The sequence below is a fragment of the Chelmon rostratus genome, chromosome 15, assembly GCF_017976325.1.
Source record: "Chelmon rostratus isolate fCheRos1 chromosome 15, fCheRos1.pri, whole genome shotgun sequence".
NCBI lineage: Eukaryota > Metazoa > Chordata > Actinopteri > Chaetodontiformes > Chaetodontidae > Chelmon > Chelmon rostratus.
In genome coordinates this window covers 96,384-118,692 of record NC_055672.1, presented here as the reverse complement: position 1 = coordinate 118,692, position 22,309 = coordinate 96,384, and the positions used below count along the sequence as shown (strand labels likewise).

At 44.8% G+C, this 22,309-nt stretch overlaps 2 protein-coding genes across 2 annotated transcripts in view; one reads left to right on the top strand and one right to left on the bottom strand.

Moving 5' to 3' along the window:
- tecpr2 (tectonin beta-propeller repeat containing 2) overlaps positions 1–11,779 on the top strand; it is a 31,205-nt gene extending 19,426 nt beyond the window's left edge. The window contains exons 22-27 of the mRNA XM_041954222.1: positions 106–203; positions 296–431; positions 5,027–5,175; positions 5,272–5,413; positions 5,575–5,724; positions 9,445–11,779. Of these exons, the coding sequence (XP_041810156.1) occupies positions 106–203; positions 296–431; positions 5,027–5,175; positions 5,272–5,413; positions 5,575–5,724; positions 9,445–9,596 (827 nt within the window). The 3' untranslated portion in view covers positions 9,597–11,779. The remainder of the gene's footprint in view (positions 1–105; positions 204–295; positions 432–5,026; positions 5,176–5,271; positions 5,414–5,574; positions 5,725–9,444) is intronic.
- Positions 11,780–13,332: 1,553 nt separating this feature from the next.
- Positions 13,333–15,037, bottom strand: ankrd9 (ankyrin repeat domain 9). The gene has a single exon (XM_041954246.1). It carries the CDS (start codon positions 14,877–14,879, stop codon positions 14,049–14,051), a length of 831 nt encoding a protein of 276 aa, XP_041810180.1. The 5' UTR covers positions 14,880–15,037; the 3' UTR covers positions 13,333–14,048.
- Between the last annotated feature and the right edge of the window lie 7,272 nt (positions 15,038–22,309).

The window sequence follows — 22,309 nt, the reverse complement described above, 5'->3', positions numbered from 1 at the left end:
GACCTCTGGACAGCCGAATCACCACCTGTCTTTCATATGTAACCCGAAGCACACTCGTAAAACATACTAATCATAGTCCATCTATGTGTGTCACCTGTGTCTCAGGCACGTTCCTGTGGTTGGCTCAAAGCAGGAAGGATCTGTTCTGTGTTTGGGATCAGGATGGAGAGCTCCGACCCTCTTCTGTCCCTCTCCCGCCTGAGGTAGAATCACCTGTCATCCTCTGGTGTCTGTTCACTCTAATGGATTCTGTGTATTCTGCTTCTGTTCTACTACGTTTTACCTGCGTCCTCAGGTGGAGCTGATTCACCTGTCTGCCTGCCGTGATGCTCTGTGGGGTTTGGACACTCATGGACGAGTCAGCATTCGTACACTGTCTCCTTCTTGTCCCGCCGGGCTGCACTGGACCCCCCTGGACCTCAGTCAGCTCGGTATATACCTTTTTCATACAGATGGACACTGGGTGGAGTAATATATTACATTTAATTATCTGACACTTTAATCCAAAGTGTTTTATAAGTGCATTCAACCACGTGGATGCAATTGCAAGAATCGTACATCTGCATCAATTTCATCAAATGCACTTAACTGCTTCGAGTGCTGCATCTAAAAACAATAAGAAACAGAGTTTTTTCATGGGCCAAGGTGCGGCCTGAACAGGTGTGTTTTCAGTCTGAACAGGTGAGTGTCTGCTGTCCTGATGTCGATAGGAAACTCGTTCCATCACTGTGGAACCAGAGCAGACTGTCTGGATTTTGTTGAGTGGTAGCTGGGCCCCCTTCATAGTGTGGGAGTAGCCGAGTGTATGTTTGACTTGGTCCTGGATGTAGGGTGGGCTTGAACCATTCATAAAAAACGAGTAAAAACACAACAGCAAAAGACACATTTCAAAGATTAAAATGTCTCCTAAAAAGAGGTTTTCAGTCCCTTTTTAAAACTATCAACAGTCTGTGGAGCCCTCAGGTTGTCAGGGAGGGTGCCACAGGCATGGAGCAGTGGAACAGAAAGCCCTGTCCCCCATTGTGCAGGTCTTGATCCTGGGGAGGAGGAGTCGGTAGGTGTTAGAGGTCCTGGGGAGGAGGAGTCGGTAGGTGTTGGAGGAGCGGAGGGATCGTGCTGAGGTGTATGGGGTGAGGAGCTCTGTCAAATATGAGGGGGCATTGCCATGAATACAATGGAAAGTGAGGAGAGAGACTTTGTAATCAATCCTTGTGGAGACGGGGAGGCAGTGAAGTTTGCGGAGGATGGGGGAGATGTTTGTTTTTTCTGCACTCTTATCAGCACTGTTCGTTATGAACTGCAGCCTTTGAAGGCTTCTGCTGGGGATCCCGATGAGAAGTGCGTTAGTAGTAGTAGCGGTAGTCCAGTCTGGAGGAGACAAAGGGGGGAGTTAGAGTGGGACAGAGTTTCGCTATATTTCTGAGGTGGTATAAGCAGTCTTGGAGAGGTGTTTGATGTGAGCCTTAAAGGTCAGATGAAGGGCGAATCTAACACCCAAGTTGGTGACTATAGATGATAATTTGATGTCCTGGCCAGAGAAAGCAGTGCTGGTTACGGGAGATGTTCTGGTTTGATGAGGGGTGCCGACTAACAGTACTTCAATGTTGGAGCTGTTGAGCTGTAGGAAGTTGTGTGTCATCCACGCCTTTATCTCCTCCAGACAGGCAGTGATGATGGGGATGGTGACAATGATCCTGAGGGATCAGAGTCCATTTTTATATAAAGCTGAGTGTCATCAGCATAGCAGTGGAATGATATTCCAAAGCGACTGACGACTTGGCCAAGGGGGAGCAGGTACAGTATGGGGCCGAGCACTGATCCTTGGGGGACCCCACAGGTGACGGTATGAGTCCTGGACCTTGAGCCACCCAAGGAAACGTACTCAGTTCTTTCGGACAGGTAGGAAATGAGCCAAGCCAGGGCAGTGTCACAGAGCCCAGTGGTGTATTGTAACCTGTTGGGAAGGATGTGGTGATCGATGGTATCGAATGCAGCAGACAGGTCGAGGAAGATGAGAAGAGATGGTGAGCCTGAATCAGCTGCCATTAGCAGGTCATTGGTGACTCTGACCAGGGCTGTTTCTGTGCTGTGTGCAGAACGGAAACCAGACTGAAACGTATTGTATTTGATATTATCATATCAAAGTGGTTTCTTAAACATCATAACGAGTTCTCTGTGATCAGATTGCTTCCACAATCACAAGATCTCAATCCAATAGAGCACCTCTGGAATGTGGTGGAAGAGGAGATTCACAAATCTGATGCTATCATGCCAATATGGACCAAAACCTCTGAGGAATGTTTCCAGTTTTAAGAATTAATGCAGTTCTGAAGGCCAAAGGGGGTCCAGCCCAGTACCAGCCAGGTGTACCTAATAAAGTGGCTTGTTAGTGACTAAGAAAGAAAAATCTGTTGAAAATGTTCGAAATTCACAAGAGAAGATATGAAGCTGCTCTTTGCTGTCGTTTACTTCGTAAAGACGTTGTTGAGTCTGGTGTCTTCACAGGGGAGGGGGTCAGGTAACAGTATGACGCACACACACACACACACACACACACACACTCAGCTGTGTTTCTCCATCACGATGACAGGTGGAGGTTGTGTAACAGTTGTGTAATTCAGAGGTCAATGTGTGTGTGTGTGTGTGTGTGTGTGTGTGTGTGTGTGTGTGTACATGCAGCCTGTAACCTGACTGAAGTGTCAGATCTGTTTTTAGTTCAGTTGCCCTTCTCACTATCAGAGACCATATGACTGCCTGCCTGCCTGCCTGCCTGCCTGCCTGTCTGTCTGTCTGTCTGTCTGTCTGTCTGTCTGTCTGCCTGCCTGCCTGTCTGTCTGTCTGTCTGTCTGTCTGTCTATCTGCTTGCCGCTTCTTAGTATTTTAAACCCTTCCACTGTGTAATAAAATCTATTCATCACCTGTTACAGGTTTGTAAGTGATCATGTGACTCTACAGCTGTCACAACATGATGATGATTTATTATTATGTTCCTGCTGAGTGTCAGCTACCTGCAGACTGTGCTCAGGGCACCAGAACACTCAGTCAGTGCAAACAGGCCTGCAGTCACCCACATTCATTCAAAACAAAGTCTTTAAAAAACAGTGAGTGTGTCTTTGCTTTGCTCCTCTGAAACTGCTCATCACTTACTGATAAATGATGCACTGATACCTCTGAGTCTGACTTCTGCTAAATGTTCAGTATGTCTCGACACACTTTCTGGCAAATGAAAACGAGAATTGTTTTTGGTAAATGTTGATTCTGGCACTTTGCTTTTTGCTGTTGGTGATTTTTGTCTGTTGCATTAATATTTAGTAAACTTTGCTTTCCCAGTTGATTGAAAACAAATCCAGAGTAAGAGATGACGGACAGCTGCAGCAGAACGCTGGTGAGGTCTTCAGAGACCAAAGGTCAATAGGACAGTCTCAGTCAGATCTGAAGTATGAGACTGTTTCCCTTAAACAGACTGACCTGGTATCAGTTCTGAAACACGATATGGTTACTTGATCCTGCTTACATTTCGCCTGGACTGACGTGTAATCATAAACAAAGTTTTTGGTTTGACAGCACTGCATGTGACCTGATCAACATCAAACAATAATGACAGTAATAACTTTATTAACAGTTAGCAGAACTACAGACCACCAGTAAATCCAGAAATGGACTGTGATCTGGTTTCTCTCTCAGCTTGGCCTTATTTGTTACTGTCTTAATTCCATTTTTATCTTCAGTTTTTGCTGGATTTTGCACATTTTAAACTTCATCTAGAACTCTGATTCTGAGACACATATTTAAACTGCAGTTAGCGACTTTGATCAGCCTTACCGAGACTTTGTTTCATGTGGTCTGCACCTGAGGGACAAGTTGCAGCAGGAAAGTTTGTTATGGGGTCATCCAATCCAGAGTCGAAACTGATGTCCTGGTCCCCAGCTGCCTCTCAGGAGGTGTTCGCTCTACAGTGCGCTAAGTTAGATTAACACATGATATTTATACAATTGTGTTGACTTTCACTTATCTGACATATTGAAATATGGCACCAATAACCCCAAATTGTGGACATTATTAAAACACCAGCACCCCTCAGATCTGGATCTCCCTGCCTGAGGATCCGAGGCTGAATCTGTGACATGTTCAGTCCTGAAAGTTCTTTGGCCTAATCCTGGTTCAACCATGTAAAGCATGTTGTAACTTTGTTATGAAGGGTGCTGTATTAATAAAGTTTATTAGTAATGACGATGATAATAATGATAACTATCATTATTTGAATTGGCTGTTAATTTATGAACTGTACATAATGATGGAAATGTAAAAGATAGAGTAGGCTCCAAAGGTCCTTGAAGATGCTGTAAGGGTCACTCATCCATGAAGAGGTCCATTGGAGTTTTAAGTGGTTCCACAGGTCCTGAGCATGCTATAGGGGTCCTTGAGGGAATTCAAGGATCCTTAAGGGGTTCCCTTGGTCTTTACCTTACTTTAGAAGAACTTTAGGAGGTTATGGAGTTCTTGAGGCAGCTCTAGGGGTATTTAGGGGGGTTCTAGTGGTCTGTGGAAATGTTCCATTGAAGCATGAGTTTGTTCTGGGTCCTTCATGTGTTAACAGTCCCAGAGGCAGGTAAAGGGATCTTTGAGGACCATTGGTTAGTCTATGAAGAGGTTCCATTGATCCTTGAGGTGGTCCTTTATGGGTCCTGAAGATGTTTTAGGGTTATTGAAGCAGTTCAGGGGGCCCTTAAATGGGCTGCAGTTGTCCCTGGGGGGCATTCTTTAATTTTTAAGGTGGTTCATGCGTGTCGTGATGATATTGTGGGGTTTCTGGAGAGCGTGTCATTGGAAGGGGTTCTTGTGATTCTTCAGCTGGTCTTTGATGGGTTACTAGTAGTCCATATGGAGGTTTCATTGATTTTTGAGGAAGCTCTAGGGGCCCTAAAGTATGTTACAGTTGTCCATCGGGTTGTAAGATTTCACGTTATCTAAAGATATAAATGTATGTACAGGTGTGTTCAGCTAAAGTGTCACCTGTGTGTTAAAGGAAGTGTTCGTCTGGTCAGTGTGAGCTGCGGCAGTCAGAATGTCTGGGCCGTGGACAGTCGAGGAGTTGTTTACTTCAGAGTTGGAACCCAACCTCTGAACCCAAGCATGATGCTCCCAGCTTGGATCCACATAGAACCACCTGTGCAGGTAACACACACTCACACACACCGGAACCACATAGATCTACCCGTGCACAGTGTTTGTGTCACCCGTCTAGGTAACTGTGGCATCGTGTCCCTGTAGCCAATAGGAGTGCAGCTGGTCAGTATTCAGACAAGTCCGAACGATCATCTCCTCTGGGCGTTGGACAACAGAGGAAGTGTCTTTGTCAGGACTGGACTCAGTGATGAGATGCCTGTGGGGACGGACTGGGAGCTGGTACCAGGTACATACTTGTCTCTCTGTGTGATCTGACAGCTTTGGTCTTTGGAACTGATGAGCTGTGCAGCAGATTCACCAGTACATGTTTACTGCTGTTCGTGGTCTCATGTTTGCTCTGTATACTGCACTTTAATCTGTGGTCTTATTTGACTTTGTGTATTTTAGGTTTAGCTGTCAGTCAGCTGGTCCTTAGCTCCCGGACAGTTTGGGTTCGGTGTGTAAATGGAGACCTGGCTCGACGTTACGGCGTCTCTGACAGAAACCCTGCAGGGGATTACTGGAAGAAGATCCCCGGAAATGCTAACTGGTTAACTGGTAAGACTGGGTTTACACTGGTGAGACTTTTTCTCGGAGTGATAATGTGTTAAAATCTAGATACACAGTCCACAATCTTTTACAACAAAGATATAAATTTAGAGTGGAAATTCAAGTGTTACAGGCAGCAGCAAAAGGGGGAGGAATAACAACAGACTAGAAAACTCACACATTAGTGTAATCGCAGTCTGAATATGCTGCATGAAGCTACGCTGGAGTTGAACTCTGACAGCTGATGGATGAAGGATCTGTGGCAGCGTTCCTTCTTACAGGGTGGATGCAGCAGTCTGTTACTGAAGGAGCTGCTGAGGGCCCCCACTGTGTCATGCAGGGGGTGGGAGGGCTAACATCCTCCTCTCACCTACATCCTCAGTGGTGTCCAGAGGCCAGTCCAGGACAGAACCAGCTCTCCTGACAGCTCTCTTTCAGTCCTTCTCAGAGCTTCCACAGCCCCAGCAGTGTGTGTGTGTGTGTGTGTGTGTGTGTGTGTGTATGTGTGTGTGTGTGTGTGTGTGTGTCAGATTGTTTGCATGTGTGTTTACAAGTGTGTTAATTTTGAGTAGATTTAAGAACTGAATCACAAACATGATGTGTTGTGATTCAGTAATTTAATCAGGTGTTGAGTAACAAATGTGACATGCTAATGTGTTTTATTAGCATGCTACTGGCTGGGTGATACCTCAGGATCAGAATCAGGTTTTCACTTACAAGGACTTTTGGTGCAAAACCCAACGGCTACTGTAAAGTCAAGATACATAAGTGTAAAAAGAAAAAAGATCATGTTGCTTCAGTTCATTTAAGAAACAGAAACCAGAACCCTTCAGAGATTAACCTCGTCAGCTCCTGTCTGAACGAAAAGCTGCTTTTATTATTCACCTGCATGATATTGCTACTTCTTTCTCTGACATCTGTTCTATGATAGGCCAAAATAGATAAACCCTGCCCTCTAAAAGCTTGGCAACCAATATAAGCCACTAAGCACTATACTCAGTAACAGCAGGTCATTCAGCTGACCAGGTGTCAGGACTGAAGGTGAGTTGTCTTAGGTTCATTGGCATGTAGTATAAATAACTTTATTCCAGTAACTGACAGTTTTTAAAAAACATTGCCTTGGAATCAGATGAGTTGTTTTGTCTGTTGGGTTGTCTCAGGTGTTTCTTTGGTGTGCCTCTCCCTTTTCAGTCACATGATCAGAATCAGCTTTCCTGACCAAATATATTTATGCATAAAAGGGATTTGTTGCTCTCAATGTACCGATAAGAACTAGAGATCCAGCAAAAAACGGAACAACGCTGAACAAAGGTCAAACATCATCGTTAAACAATTGTGAACCCATATGTAACCCTTTCACCATAGGCTCGCCATGTGAGGAACACTTTAAACACAAACCCCTCAAATTCCAACCTCCACAGCTAGGTTGTCGCTTCAGCTAACTCTGGGTTCCTAATTTTTCCCCGGATTGTGTCTCTGGTATCGCACAAACCCCCAGGAATCGTTTGTATGGTGACTAGCAAGCCTGGTGCCCCTTTAGCTGGGACGGCGGCGCTAACACGGTGCTAGCTGCTAGACTGACCTTAGTGCTTGCTGTTATATCGACCTCTCTCATCTGCCCTTGAACGGATGTCTGCAAGTGGGCTGCCATCTCTGTGGAGGCTCTGGACCATCCTCGGCCGTGCGGCTGCCATCCATCGTCGCTCGTCGGGATCCTGGCTAATGGCTAACACCGACATTCCAGGCTACTCCACCGTCATCTCTGCGCCGCTTCGGAGCTCCCATCACATCAGCACTCCTTCTGGTCCACTCCAACCACCTCACCGACCCCGCTACAACCACAGAGGATCGGGTCGCCGGTTTGTTTTGTCCAAACACGGTGATCATGGTAACTGTCACCGATCCATCACACCCCTCTGGTTGGCTGGTCGCACCGTTGCACAACAATGGCGTCATTGGAACACCGCTACTCCAGTCGCGAAAGACAGGAGCGTATGGTCGGATGGACAGACAACCCGGAGGGGATCACAGCGTCCTGTGCCCCCTTAATGGACTGAACCCGCAGGCCATTCCACACTGGAATTACTGAATGTTCAGTCACTCACAAACAAAGCTGGACTCATCAACGACCACATCACAGACAAGGGAATCTACATTCTCTGTCTTACAGAGACCTGGCAGCAGCCTGAGGTCTACTCTGTCCTCAATGAGGCCTGTCCCCCTGGGTATAGCAACCTATGGCTTTGGGGGACTTCAACATTCCATGGACTCACTCTCCTGCCAACTGGCTGCTGAATTTAAACAGGTTCTGGACTGCCTCAACCTCCACCAATCTGTTGTTGGACCCACCCACACTAAGGGCCACACACTGGACCTGGTCATCACAGATTCCATCCACATCTCAGACCTTCACGTCCAGGACATCGGCATTTCAGACCATTATGCAGTCACCTTCAGGACCCCCCCACCACCACCACCACCACCACCACCAAACCACAACGCACAACATAATTAATCTCTCTCTTCAAACCGGCCACGTTCCGGCCAGCCTCAAAACAGCTGTCATCAAGCCCCTCCTCAAAAAACCCACTCTGGATCCTGAATCTCAAACTACAGACCCATCTCCAATCTCCCCTTCATCTCCAAAAAGAAAGAATTGTATCCATCCAACTTCACAACCACCTTAAATCAAACAGTCTGTATGAAAAATTCCAATCCGGTTTTCATCCCTCCCACAGCACAGAGACAGCTCTCATCAGAGTCACCAATGACCTCCTGATGACCCTAACCCTAACCCTGCCTTCGCCCTCGAGACGGCTGGGATAGGCTCCAGCCCCCCCGTGACCCTGCAAAGGATTCAGCGGTGTATAGATAATGGATGGAGTGGATATGATGGTGTATACCGTGATGACTGGTACATGTTTGGTGGCAGAGGGTTTCTGACACTGTATGACTGATTCAGACTGATGGCCTGTGGACACAAACTGGTCCTGTATCTGGTTGTTTCAGTGTACAGGGCTCTGTAGCACCTCCCAGAGGGGAAAGGGTGGAACAGGTTGTGTCCAGGGTGTGATGGGTCTGACTCTGCAGGTGGATTAGTCCTGAACGGGGGGCTGATCCAAAGCAGACAGTGATGGATGAACAGAGACCAGACTTGATGACTGACGGAGCAACATCCTCTGCTGGGCCTCTGTTTTGAGGTCACCAACTTCAGGTCCTGAGACATAGTGGATCCCAGAAACCTGAAGGTCTCCACAGCAGACACAGTGTTGTTGATGGCGATGGGGGCTTTTCTTGAAGTTCACGGTCATCTTCACCGTTTGGACCATGGTCAGCTCTAGGCTGTTCTGACTGTACCAGAGGACCAGCTGTGCAGCCTCCCATCTGTATGAAAGGGGGCACACGTCCCTGGGGGACGCCAGTTCTAATTGTCCAGATGGTGGATGTCATTTTCCCCACCCTCACCTGTGTGCAGTGTGTCTGTGTATGTATGTGTGTCACTATAAACATTTATTCTCAATAACTAAAGAGAACTAAAATAACACAGTTCAGCTAACAGGACTGAAACTCGGGTCTCTCAGGTGTGTCTCGTTCTCCTCCGTCACATGAGGTGTGTATTATTTTGTACCTGTTTGTTCTTAGTGTGAGAATGTTACTGAGTTCGTATCATTCAGGGATCAGGATTGAAGCTTTACTGTTACTCAAGTGTGTCTCTCTTTCTTTCTTCAGTGACTCCAGAGGACGAGTTGTGGGCAGTGACTCTTATTGGTGGATTGTCCCGTCGCCTGACAAAGCTCCTCCTACAGACTCCCTGTAGGCCTGTCCCCTCAGGCCCCTCCCTCAGCGGGGATGATGTTGAGGACGAATGGGAGCTCATCTGACCCGTGACATCCCTGTGATGTCACCACAGTTTGGTGTTGGTCTGTCTGATCTGGATTCACCTGAATGATTCACTGTGATGTCACAGTGTCCAGTAACACCCCTTCCTGTTTACAAATGTCAAATGCAATGTACAGACAGGAACAGAACCTGGGCTGTGTGATGTCACTGCAGGACCAACACTAAGCAGGCAGGTGACATCACTTTAATGTTTAGAGGACAGTTCTGATGAAGATTGTGTCTCACAGGAAGCCCAGTTTCCTGCTGGGAAATGAAATGAAATGTGACTTTTTTATGTTAAGAGGAAGCACTTTAATCTCTGAAGGGACAGCGGACTACAGAGGGCCTCGTTCCGACTGAACCAAACTGGTTCTAAATCTGCAAAATCGGTTTAGGTCAGGTTGGGTCACACTGGCTCTTACAGGTTCTAACTGGTTCCAACTGGTGCAGATGAGCTCTTCATCAGCTTTTCATTCCAGTTTCATTCACTTTAGCCTGACTGGTTCAAACTGGCTTTCATGGGTTCTAAATTTGCTATTTTTTTGTCAAGTTTAGTTCATTCTCTTTCAGTTGGAGCGACCCATTGGTTCTAACCAGTTTGAAAAAATGTTTTTTACCAGTTTAGAGTGCTGTGGTTGCTCGCTCAGACTGGTTAAGATTTTTTTTTTGCATGCCAGTGAAGTTCAGTCTGGTTCCACATGAGGCCATTAAAGGGACATTTTACTGCAGAGGAACATTTTGGTTTAGATGAGGGAGCTCATACCAGTTTAGACCGGCTCATACTGGTTTAGAGGGGCTCATGGTGGTTTACACTGACTCATACTGATGTCCAGTGGATCATACTGGTTCTAGCTAGTGGTAACTGGTTCAAAATGGATAATTCTCTCTCAGTTTGGTTCAATTAAAATTACATTTACTTTTGCCTTGTTTGGTCTGGTTCTATTTCTCAACCTAAACTCTCCATCACTGCAGAGGAACATGCGTACTACAGTTTAATCTGGTTCTCATGGCTCAATCCCAACCAGTTCTAACTGGTTCTCTATCAACCGGTGTTCAGTCTGATTTGTTTTAGTTTTAGTTTGTTTACGAAAGTGAGATTCAAGCTAATTATGAAATTTCACTCTAGTTAATTTAATGAATGTAGAACGTAATGATTTATTTTTATTAGTGAAGTGGAATATAATGTACGGGGGACTCCAACCTGCTGATGGTTTTATTTGGTTTTATCTCTTTGATCAACTGTAGCTTCTTTTTTTATTGTTCATTTTCTTCATTTTTTTTGGAAAGGATTGAGTCATTGACTCCACCAAAACCAGAAACTGGTTAAACTGGTTTTCAGCACTGACTCTGCTCCTCTAACGTGGACCAGACTGTACCGGACCAACAGACTCAATGGGCTGTGTGTTGACTGACGGTTCTCTGATTCTAGTTGCTGGTTCTCCCGAGGCAATGTTTGGCACTTGTCTGTCAGTTACCATGGCAACAGGCAGGACCACCAACCCACTGAGACTGATTCAAGAAAACATGTAAAAATGTAAATGTTTGTTGTTGAAGCAAGTTTAGCTCAGAAATGATTCTAATGAAATAAGATTTAAAACAAAACCTGGACTGTGGTGGACTCTGATGGACCTTGATGATGGTAGTGGACTCCAGACCTGATGTGAGGTTCAGGTCTCAGGTCTGAACTGGATTTATATTAAAAAAGTGTGGAATGGTCCTAATCTTCAATTAATAGTCCTCTCATCTTTAAGAGTGAATCTTCTTCTTCTTCATCTTTAAAAGTTGTCATGGAAACCTGAGCAGGTGGGACTCCATTGGGATGTCATCCTGCTGTCAGCTGATTGGTTGGATGTTCTGACCAGTAAAAATGAGTGTAAACTCACCTCTTGTGTGACTTAATTCATTAACTTAATAAAGCATCAGCTTATTGATCACTACCAGTGATTATTGATTATTGTGTGGATGTCACAGCAGGGTGTTCAGTTTCTGTGTTCGTCTTAATCTTCTTCTTAATCTAATCTTTGTGCTGCATTCAACACAACTGACCATCACATCCTACACAGACTGGAACACTTAATTTGCCCTAAGCTGCTTTAAGTCCTACTTTTCAGATCGATTTATGTTAATGATGTTTCCTCCATGCACGTTAGTCATGGAGTTCTGCAGGGTTCTGTGCATGGACCGATTCTGTTCACCCTGCATGTGCTTCCTTTAGGCAAAATGATCAGGAAACGGTCTGTAATTTTTCATTGTAATGCAGATGATACCCACTTATATTTATCAATAAAGCCAGAAGAACGTAATCAGTTGATTAAACTCCAAGCTTCATGTCTTACGGACATAAAGACCTGGATGAGCAACAACTTTCTGATACTAAACTTGGGCCTAAACACCTTTAGGCTACCTTAGGACACTTTAGGAAACTCACTATCTGATCAGATTGCAACTACGGATGGCATTGCGCTGGCCTCCAGCACCACTGTAAGGACTTTTGGAGTCATCAGGATACAGTTTGTCCTTTAACTACCACATAAAACCAATTTCAAGGACAGCCTTTTTCCACGTACGTAACATTCCTGTCTCAAAACAATGCGGGAAACTAGTACAAACATTTGTTTCTAATTATCAGGCTGCCCCAATAAGTCCCTAAAGACCGTCCAGCTGATCCAGAATGGAGGCTTTTGTGGTTTCTCGTTTCACGGGTTCACACGGGCCGTGGTTGTGCCTACTGCAGTGGGCCTGCTTGACTGCTGGCTGTCATATTTCTATTATTATTATATACATGCTATTGTGTACATATACTGTCATATTCATATATAGTACATATATATTGTCATACACACACCTTTTATTGCTAAAACCAACTATCTGAATCAACTGCATGCATCATAAGTATCTAGTAGTAGCATGTCCTCACTTTTATAGCTTTGGGTTAATTTGTCTTAAACATTCAGCCCTTCATTTATTGATTAATATTGATTAATTAATGGCTGCTCAGAGCAACGCAGCAGTGCTTTGAGGAATTTCACGGCCTGAGTTTCGCCTCCCTGCGCTGATCTACCTTATAGATGAGTCTGTTTGTAGCTGGAGGTCTATGAGGAAAGTGATTCTTTAGTTGAAGTACTGCGAGTGACCGCTGTGACAACAAGGCTTATTACATCCAGTGAAATGTGAGTTACAGATTAGACGGTAAAGCACAAAACTATTTGTAGATCAGTTCTGTGACTCCACAGTTATGAACTGAACTGGCGTCAGGACAACTGAGTGAAACACAAACTTTGTACAGACAGAAGACTGGTGGTGACTTTAAGTAAGACTTTTGTATGTTCCAGCTGTCATTTCATGCTTAAAACACAGAGAGGATCTACTGGGATCAGTTTTGTTAACAACATAAGATGTTCTGTTCCTGTCCTGTGTTCTGTGACCCGGGCTGTCCAATCAATATGAAGGATATGATGGATGAAATGAAACCTGGGTCCTGAGCTTGGCTGCTGAAACAGCTGTTTAATCGGTGGCGTTTCCTGTTGCGTCTCATCACAGTCAGCTGTCAGAATTTATTTTGATCACCTTGTTTGTGTCTTTAGTGATTCTCTGCGTTCATGAGATTCAGCTTAAACTAAACCAGTCAACCAGAGTTCACACAGAAACTGTCAGACAGCAAAAAGAGCAGAAGAAACACCTTCAAGATGTTCAGTTAACAGATTAAACCTCTGAGTCTCAAGTCTGTGTCATGTGATCCTTTATTCACATACTTAGGTTATGATAATTATTCTGATTATAGTATAATTTACAGTATTTTATGCCTTCATGCGATACAATGGAAAAATGACAACAAACCAGGAAGGTGTCCAGGCAGACTCGAAGCTGAACCAGAGGTGTCACAGCTTACTTAAAATGAAGAAATCTATATTTATTTCTTTCCTGTGATCAGTTTGTAAAAATACGACTCAGTGAAATCAGGACAGCGAGGTAGAATCAAGTTCATACATCATATTTACAGAATGATGCATCCTCCAACACGTAAACTGTTTCACTAGTTTTACCTTTCAGGTCAGATGTTGTGTTTTATGTGACAGTAACAGAAGTGACTGAGCTCTGTGAAAAAGTCTGAAATCGTCTTCAGATCATTTCATCTCTTCAGGTCTCACACAATAAAACTGAACTGAATTAAATTCATTCATCTTCATTCACACCGGCTCCATATGAAAACCTTGTATCCTTGCTGACTTGCATGTTTTCTAACAGCTGCTCTTTCAGTCCTCTGCAGGGTCCTAAGCCCTGTTTTGAGAAATGAACATTAATCTGTCTGGTGATACGTGGTTTTTACCTGACTCAGCATTGATCACTGATCAGGTCTGTTTTTAGTCTTATTTACATTTTATTTACATCATCAGCACACGTCCAATCACAGCAGTCTTGAGGTGTTTATGGCATTACCATGGTGACAGATGATGTCACTGCCAGCTGTGCAGTTGCAAGAAGTCTGGCAGAGCTGTGATCTGATCCGGGCCGGACCGGGCCAAACACCTGAGGGCCTGCAGCAGGAGAGGGGGCGGGGCCAGACCACAAAGCCAGCTGAACACTTCATTTCCCAGAAGGCTTTGCCAGCGCTGCGGTTCGTCCTGCAGGCGATGCACTGCTGGCGGTTTGGGCAGAAAGAGCAACAGGAAGTCGAGGCAGCGCTGCGCGTGGCGTCGCTCTGTCACGTCGGAGGTGACAAGTCGCTGCAGCGCAGCCTCGAGACCATCAGGCTGCGCGCCATGAACCAGCAGCAGCAGCAGGCAGTCGGGTCGTGACAGCTCCACCGCCAGCTGCACCGCTGTCTTTCCTGCATCCGCCACATGTGAGCAGCCGCCACGGCTGTCCAGGTAGTCCCGCCGCCCACTCTGCGTGTCGCAGTCTTTCAGAGCCTCCACGATCATGCCCAGGATCGACACGCGGTTGTAGCGCACCGCCAAGGAAAGGTGCGGTGAGCCGCTGCTGCGGCAGCAGCAGAAGTCGCAGCGCGGTGCTCTGAGCGCGCTCACGGAGTACCTGTTGAGCAGGTAGCGTGCGTAAGCCTGGTGGTCGTGTACGAGCGCATACAGCAGCGCCTCAGACTGCAGGAAGGCTCGTGGTCGTCCGTCCTCCCAGCAGAAGACCTCCATACTGCGCATGTCCTCCAGCATCCAGACCGGTAGCTGCTCGCGCACGGCACAGTAGAAGGAGAAGGACGTCCGCTCACACTGACGCTGTGACGGAGACGAAGACAGACACTCCAGCTGAGAGGTCAGCCGCCAAGGCATGACGACACCCAGAGACACACCTGGTCAAACGGAAACAAATACCTGGGCTGAAGCGAATATCTGGTCTGAGCCCCTGAAATCACCTGAGACACTGTTTGAGGTGACTGATCCTGGGTCAGACTTCAGTCACAAACTGTCTGTCTCTCAGTCAAACCTCTGCCAGACTTTTATAGCTTCTCACGCCGCTCTTCCTGCTGATGACCCCCGCTCCGCCCTCCCTCCGTCATGCCCGTTCAGCTCCATGTGTGGATGTTTGTTTTGGGGGGCCGGGGGGTGGGGGCGGGGGAGGGGCGGGGCAGATCGAGTGTTTCACATAGCGAACATAGCGGCCTTCAAACTGCTGCAGTTCATATAGTGAAGACAGAAACAACAGTAGACACAGCTAATCACGGTGCTGTCTGAAGGGACTGCTGACTGATTATTGATTATTGGTATGTGATCATACTGCTGTATGTGTATGTGTAGCAGGACACACACACACACACACACACTAATCAACTCATTAAACCTTTTTTAAATCTTCAGTATTTTAGTTTTTCTTTCTTTGATCAGTTACAGTCTCACAGGGTTTTAAAGTTTGATATGTTGGATGAGAAAACAACTTTATTTATTTTTTATCTCCAGAAACAAACTGAATTCAGTGACATTTGTGCTCAGTTGTGTAAACGTGAATGAAAAGGATGACATGCAAGAATGTAAATAATAAAAATTATAATAATAATAAATCATAAAAAACACCTACAACAATAGAAATTCACATTTTTTTCTATAGCACCAAATCACAACCGAAGTTTCTCAGGACACTTTCCACATAGAGCAGATACAGACGTTCCATTTTATTTGAATGTTTTTATTATACTTCGACTGTACTACATTTGTCAGAGCTGCAGTTACTTTGAGTTTTATATAAAATGTGATAATTGCGTAGAATATGATGTTATATTCTAAACTATTCAGAACTATATGAAACAAATACAAGTACAACTAACACGTTAATGCAGAAATAATAATGATCCACAAAGCCTGCAGCATTTCAATAACTGAGCACTCAGAGTTCCTCCATTTGTCCTCCTTCATCAGATTTGTTAAAGTCAGTGTGAATGTTCAGGAGGCCTTTGCAAAATGGATTTTTTGGGCCTGATAGAGGACCACGCTGCATAATGAGTACTTTTATTTTCAATACTTGAAGTACATTTTGATGCTGATACTTTCACTGAACTAGAATTAAAGTATCAGTTTGTGTTCTTTTAAAGTCTGATTGTACAAACAGATAATAATGATCATCAGGAAGATGAAAGCAGCCGCTGTGTTATCAGAAGAAAAACACTCAATATAAAACATAACAAGGAGCTCCCCCTGCTGGTCACTGGCTATAACTGCACACATTAAAATCACAGAACCAGAGTCATGTCACTGTATTAAGATAAGTTAAGATCATATTTTCCTGGACTGCTGCAGTTTACAGGTGTAAACAGAAAAGAGAGAACCAAACAAGAAAGTACAGCAGTGACATACTTCACAGAAGTAAATATATATATGTATATAAACAAAAGTATATTAAAAAAATATAAATACACACATGTATATATAAATATACAAACATATGTATATATATCCACCCTGTATACAAGAGAGATATAAACAGATTATTTTGTACAGATAGGAATTTATTGCACCGTGTGTCTTATTGCAGAGGTCCTGTGGGTTGTTCAGCAGTCTGATGGATGTTGGCAGGAATGAGTTCTTGTAGTGGTTCAGTCTGGTTCTGGGGACCCTGAGTCTCCTGCCAGAAGGTAGGAGCTGGACCTCGTGGTGTAAAATGTGAGTCGGGTCAGACACAATTTTCTGTGCCAGTCTGGTGACGGACTGCTCATAAAGCAGCTGGAGGGGAGGATGATTCCTGACCCCTGTAATCTTCAGACTGGCAATCTGTGACCTCGACTGCACGGTCAGGCTGCCGTACCGGGGCGCGATGCCGTATCTGATGATACTTTCCAGTGCAGTCCGGTAGAAGAGCAACACGATCCTCTGCTCCACTCCACAGACCCTCAGTCTGCGTAGAAAGTAGAGACGCTGTTGGAGTTTGGAGGAGAGGCTTCCAACATGTACCTTCCAGCTGAGTGTGTTGTCAATGTGGACCCCCAGACACCTGCATGAACCCACCTGACTGATGTGTTGGTTATTAATGACGACTAGCCTGTGGTCCCCGACGGACTTCGGGTCAAATATCATCTCCTCTGTCTTTCCCACATTCAGCACAAGATGATTTTGGTCACACCACTGGACAAATTCCTCTGTTTCTGAGAAATAGTCCAGTGGGCTGCCGTCAGCATGCAGCAAGCTGACGATAGTTGTGTCGTCAGAGAACTTGTTACACTGACGACTGACACTGACACAGCCCTGTGGGGCGCCTGTGCTTATCAATCTTGGTTCCTAGAGGGCGCTATTGACCCGATACCACCTCAGGATGTAAGAATTCACATTCAGCTCCTTCAGTTTTCCCATAAGCAGGTGCGGCTGCATGGTGTTGAACGCTGAGCTGAAATCAATGAACAAAACATGAGCTATAAGCTCTGGGGTCCTCCAGGTGTTTGCTGACCAGATGAGTGACGCTATTCATAGCATCATCAGTGCCTCGACCCTGCTTATAGGCAAAATGAAAGGAGTCCAAGTGTGTATCTACTTACCTCCTGAGCAGAGTCACCTTCATCCTCTCGAAACACTTCATGACTGTGGAGGTTAGAGCCACAGGCCTGAAGTCATTGTTTTTTTTTTTCTCAAATATGTTTATTGAGGTTTTTTTTTTTACATATTAACATAACAACAATAATACAACATCAACAGCGCTCAGTACAACATTGGTCTAGACAGCCTGTACACATGTACTTCTCACATCTGACCAGAACAATGAAAAGGCTTACCCTGTGAGAAAAAAGGACTAGACAGATAAAATAGTCAAATAAATGAAATAAAATGAATACATAAATAATAATATACCCCGGATCACAATTCTAGAAGTTTCAAATTGTCAGACTGTAATAATATGCAGGAAAGGAGCCAAAGGCTAGCCAAGGACAGCGCTTGATAGTACTGAAGCCACTGTGGAGTTAGAAAAGCGAAGATATGGAGTCCAAATATTCATAAACTGTCCTTCTGACGAGTGAAGCAAGCAGGTCAGGTACTCAAGGGGAAAACATTCCATAATTATCTTATGCCAGTTTGATGTAGTGGGGGGTTTGTCACTTATCCAAGACAGAAAGATGTTCTTCCTTGCTGCATATGTAAGGATATTATACAGTCTTGTGGAGTCAACACCCACAATAGAATCTTGACTGGGGTAACCTAGGATCAAAGAAAGAGGGTCCATGTGTAACACAACACCAAATATATTTTCCAGGTCTTGCAAAACATCCATCCAATATGTTTGAATTTTAGGACAGGACCAAATACAGTGAGTATAGGTTCCAACTGAGATTTTACATTTTAAACATGCAGGTGAGAGTTTAGAGTTCATTTTATGTCTTTTGTTAGGAGAGATTTGTAAACGGTGGACGATCTTAAATTGCAACAATCTGGCACGGTTACACACTGAAATTTTCTTTGTTTGAGTCCATATCTTAGTCCATTTATCCCCATGAATATTTATATTAAGTTCATGCTGCCATGTCTGCATAACATCTTGTACATTTATCACATCAGTCTGGCTTAAGACATTATAAAAGCGAGTAATGCATTTTTTAGCTGGGCCAAGGAGGAGTAATTGTTCAACTGCAGATGTAGTAGCATCAGTATTAATAGTAGTTCTCCTACTTATGAAATCACAAATCTGCAGGTATTTGAAAAAATCATGTCTGGGGAGATTATACTTTTCTCGAAGTTGTGCAAATGATAGCATGGATGCTCCCTGAAATAAATCACACATCCTCTTTATCCCTCGGGTTGCCCAAGTGCTATATCCGCCATCCACCATGCCTGGTAGGAAGTTAGGATTGCCCTGAATTGGAGTCAGTGGAGATGTTAGTCCAGATCTTCCTTCAAGCTTTTGTGTAATAAACCATGCTTTCAATGTGTTAGATATTATAGGGTTGTTCTTGCAATGGCTCCTGGCTGACTTTAAGTCCTTGAAGGCCAAAAGGCCTAACAGGGAGCCTGAGGTCTGTGACTTTTCTAGGCTCAGCAAAACAGTAGTAGGATCCTCCTTGACCCATTCTGCTATAAATCTTAGATGTGATGCTAGTTGATACCATCTGATGTTGGGAAGATCTAGGCCACCCTTCGAACTAGGGAGTTGTAATTTTGTTACTTTTAGCCTTGGCTTTCTCTTATTCCAAATGAAGTCACTCAGCCAGCCGTTAAGCAGCTTCAGTACCTTGCCTGATAAGAGTAGTGGGATCATCTGTAGGGGATATAACAATCTTGGTAAAATATTCATTTTAATGATAGAAACTCTACCAAGCAGTGACAAGGGGAGTGGAGCCCATCTGTTCAGGTCCTTCTTTATGGAGTCTAGGAGGGGGTTAAAATTCGCTTTAAACATTTCATGAAACAAAGGTGTAATAGTAATGCCAAGATAAACAAAACCTGTAAGGGACCATTTAAATGGAAATGACGGTAGAGTGTTAGTTCTGTCCCTAAGGTTTCCCATTGGCATAGCCAAAGACTTTGAGAAATTAATTTTATAACCTGAAAAGCTTCCAAACAGAGTGATTACATCAACAAGACGCAAAACAGAGGTTTCAGGTTGCAGCACGTAAAGCAAAACGTCATCCGCATAAAGAGAAATTTTATGCTGGATCCCACCTACATTCAAGCCAATTATTTCAGGATCTTGCCTTATGGCTTCAGCGAGAGGCTCTATAGCAAGAGCGAAAAGAGCAGGGCTGAGAGGGCAGCCCTGACGTGTTGAGCGATGAAGTGGGAAATTGTCAGATCTATAGCCATTGGTGATGACTGCGGCCATGGGATTTTTATATAATAATTTGACCCATTTGATAAAATTGTCTCCCAAATTAAATTTTTTTAAGACGTTAAACAGATATGACCATTCGACACGGTCAAATGCCTTTTCTGCATCCAATGAAATGACTGTGCTATCTATTTCCTGTGTCTGACAAATATTGATAATATGCAGAAGCCTCCTAACATTGTAACTAGAACTCCCACCTTTGATAAAGCCTGTTTGATCCTCTTTAATGAGAAAAGGTAGAACTTTCTGGAGACGTAATGCTAATATTTTGGATAATATTTTAATGTCCTGATTCAGAAGAGCAATAGGCCTGTATCCCGAGCAGTCCTCAGGGGACTTTCCTTTTTTTAAAATTAAGGTGATATCGGCTTCTCTTAGCAAATTGGGGAGGCTTTCAGTGATGAAGGAATGTTCTAACATTTCCAAGAAGGGGTCTATAAGCACATCTTGAAATTCACGATAAAATTCGCTGCTCAAGCCATCAGGCCCTGGTGTCTTGCCTGACTGCAGGCCTTTAAGTGCTAATAAGGCCTCTTCCCTGGAGATGGGAGCATTTAATTCACATTTTTGGGAATCAGAGATGATTGGAAAGGTTAGTCTCTCTAAAAATGATTCCATCCTATCTGTAACTCCCTGTGGTTGGTCTGATTCATACAACTCGGCGTAAAATTGCCTGAAAGTGCTATTGATGTTTTTGTTATCAAAGTGGCGGGTGCCATTCCCATCTAAAATTGAATGAATCACCTGAGGATCCCTTTTAATTTTGGTCAAATGAGATAAATATTTACTGGGCTTATCCCCATACTCATCTGAAGTCATTGTTGACCACAGGACATACTTTTTTAGCTACCGGAGTGATTACTGATTTTTTCCAGAGACTGGGGATGGTGTATGAATCCACAGATCTCTGGAAGATGGGGTACCAAGCTGTTGTAAGCTCCTCTGCACAGGATTTGAGCAGAAAAGCAGATATCCCATCTGATCCTCTGGCCTTTTTGGTGCAAACAGACCTAAACATGGACACTATGAGGATGAATCACCAGCTTTGGGTCCTGCTCAGTTGCTGAAATCGACCTCAGGACCTCCTCACATTCAGAAGAGTCCTGGGTTTCAAACCTTAAATAAAAGTCATTCAGCTCTGTTGCCCCCTGCTGGTCATTCAGGGTGCTGAGACGTTTTTGAGCAGGACTCATGTTGGTGATTCTCCTCATAGTGTCCCACGTTTGTCTGGAGGTTTTTTCTATTGTCTCTTTGTGTTTCTTTTTAGCTTCCTAGAGCATGTGATTCAGTTCCTTTTGTACCAGTTTGAGTTGAACCCTGTCCTGGTTTCTGAATGCTCTTTTCTTACGTTGATGCAGTCTTTAACCTCCTTGGTGATAAAATGGTTTATTGTTGGGGTAGACAGTTATTTCCTTTTTGAGTATGGTTGTGTCCACACAGAACTGGATGTAGTCTGTGACAGTCTCTGCAGCAGTGTCCACATCCAGCCCATGAAAGATGTTCCACTCTGTGCAGAGGAAACTTCTCCTTTAAGGGTCTTGATGCTGTCCTCAGTCCAGACCTGAACAGTCTTTCTCTGCGGTTTGCTGCGTTTGTTTTGTAGGTGGGGATGAGATGTATTGTCTTGTGGTCTGAGTTAGAGAGTGGGGGTTTGGCTGTACTCACTTTAGTGTTCTGCACGTTACCAAAGTATTTGTCCAGGATTCTGTCTCCTCTTGTTCCACATACTGGTGAAAACCTGGGAGGGACAGTTCCAGGTTGCATTGGTTAAAGTCCCCTAAGATGAAAACCGGGGCCTCCGGGCACCCTCAGAGTTGTTGTTGAAGGCAGTCTGTGATATAGGCGGCTGTGCTGGCGGCGTTCCTGCTGGGGGGGGACGTACACAGCGCAGAGGATGATGTTCCCAAACTCCCTCGGCAGATAAACAGGTGTCAGACTCAGGCAAAGAACCAGCTGTCATTGATGTACACGCAGACACCCCCACCTCTGTTGTTCCCTGACGTCTCCGTCCTGTCGGCTTGTATGAGAGAAAATCCCTCGATCTCACACAGAGGGTCCGGGATGTCCTGATGGAGCCACGTCTCCGTAAACACCATGGCGGAGGCGTCCCGGTGCTCGCGGCAGGATGAAGTGAGGCTCCGCAGCTCGTCCAGCTTGTTCTTTAAGGACCTCACATTGCCGAGTATCAGAGAAGGCAGCGCAGGTCTGCATCCTCTCTTCTGGAGTCCTCTCTGTCCTCTCCTACGGCGGCGTCTTCTTGGGGCTGTTCGCCGAGTCTCCTCCGGCAGGTCGGGAGGGGGCGTTCTGCCTGCAGAACGGGGGGCCCACAGCGCGGCTGGCAGTGTAGAACAACACCAACATGTTGTTTACTCACGCCAGAGGTTTTTGTAACTGTAGACTCTATCCAGAGTTCTGGTGTGTGTCGTAGCTCACGGCGAGAGAGTCGCGAAAAAAAAGAGTTCTG

Coding starts and splice junctions, on each gene's coding strand:
- ankrd9 (XM_041954246.1), bottom strand. CDS start 14,879: ATGCCTTGGCGGCTGACCTCTCAGCTGGAGTGTCTGTCTTCGTCTCCG.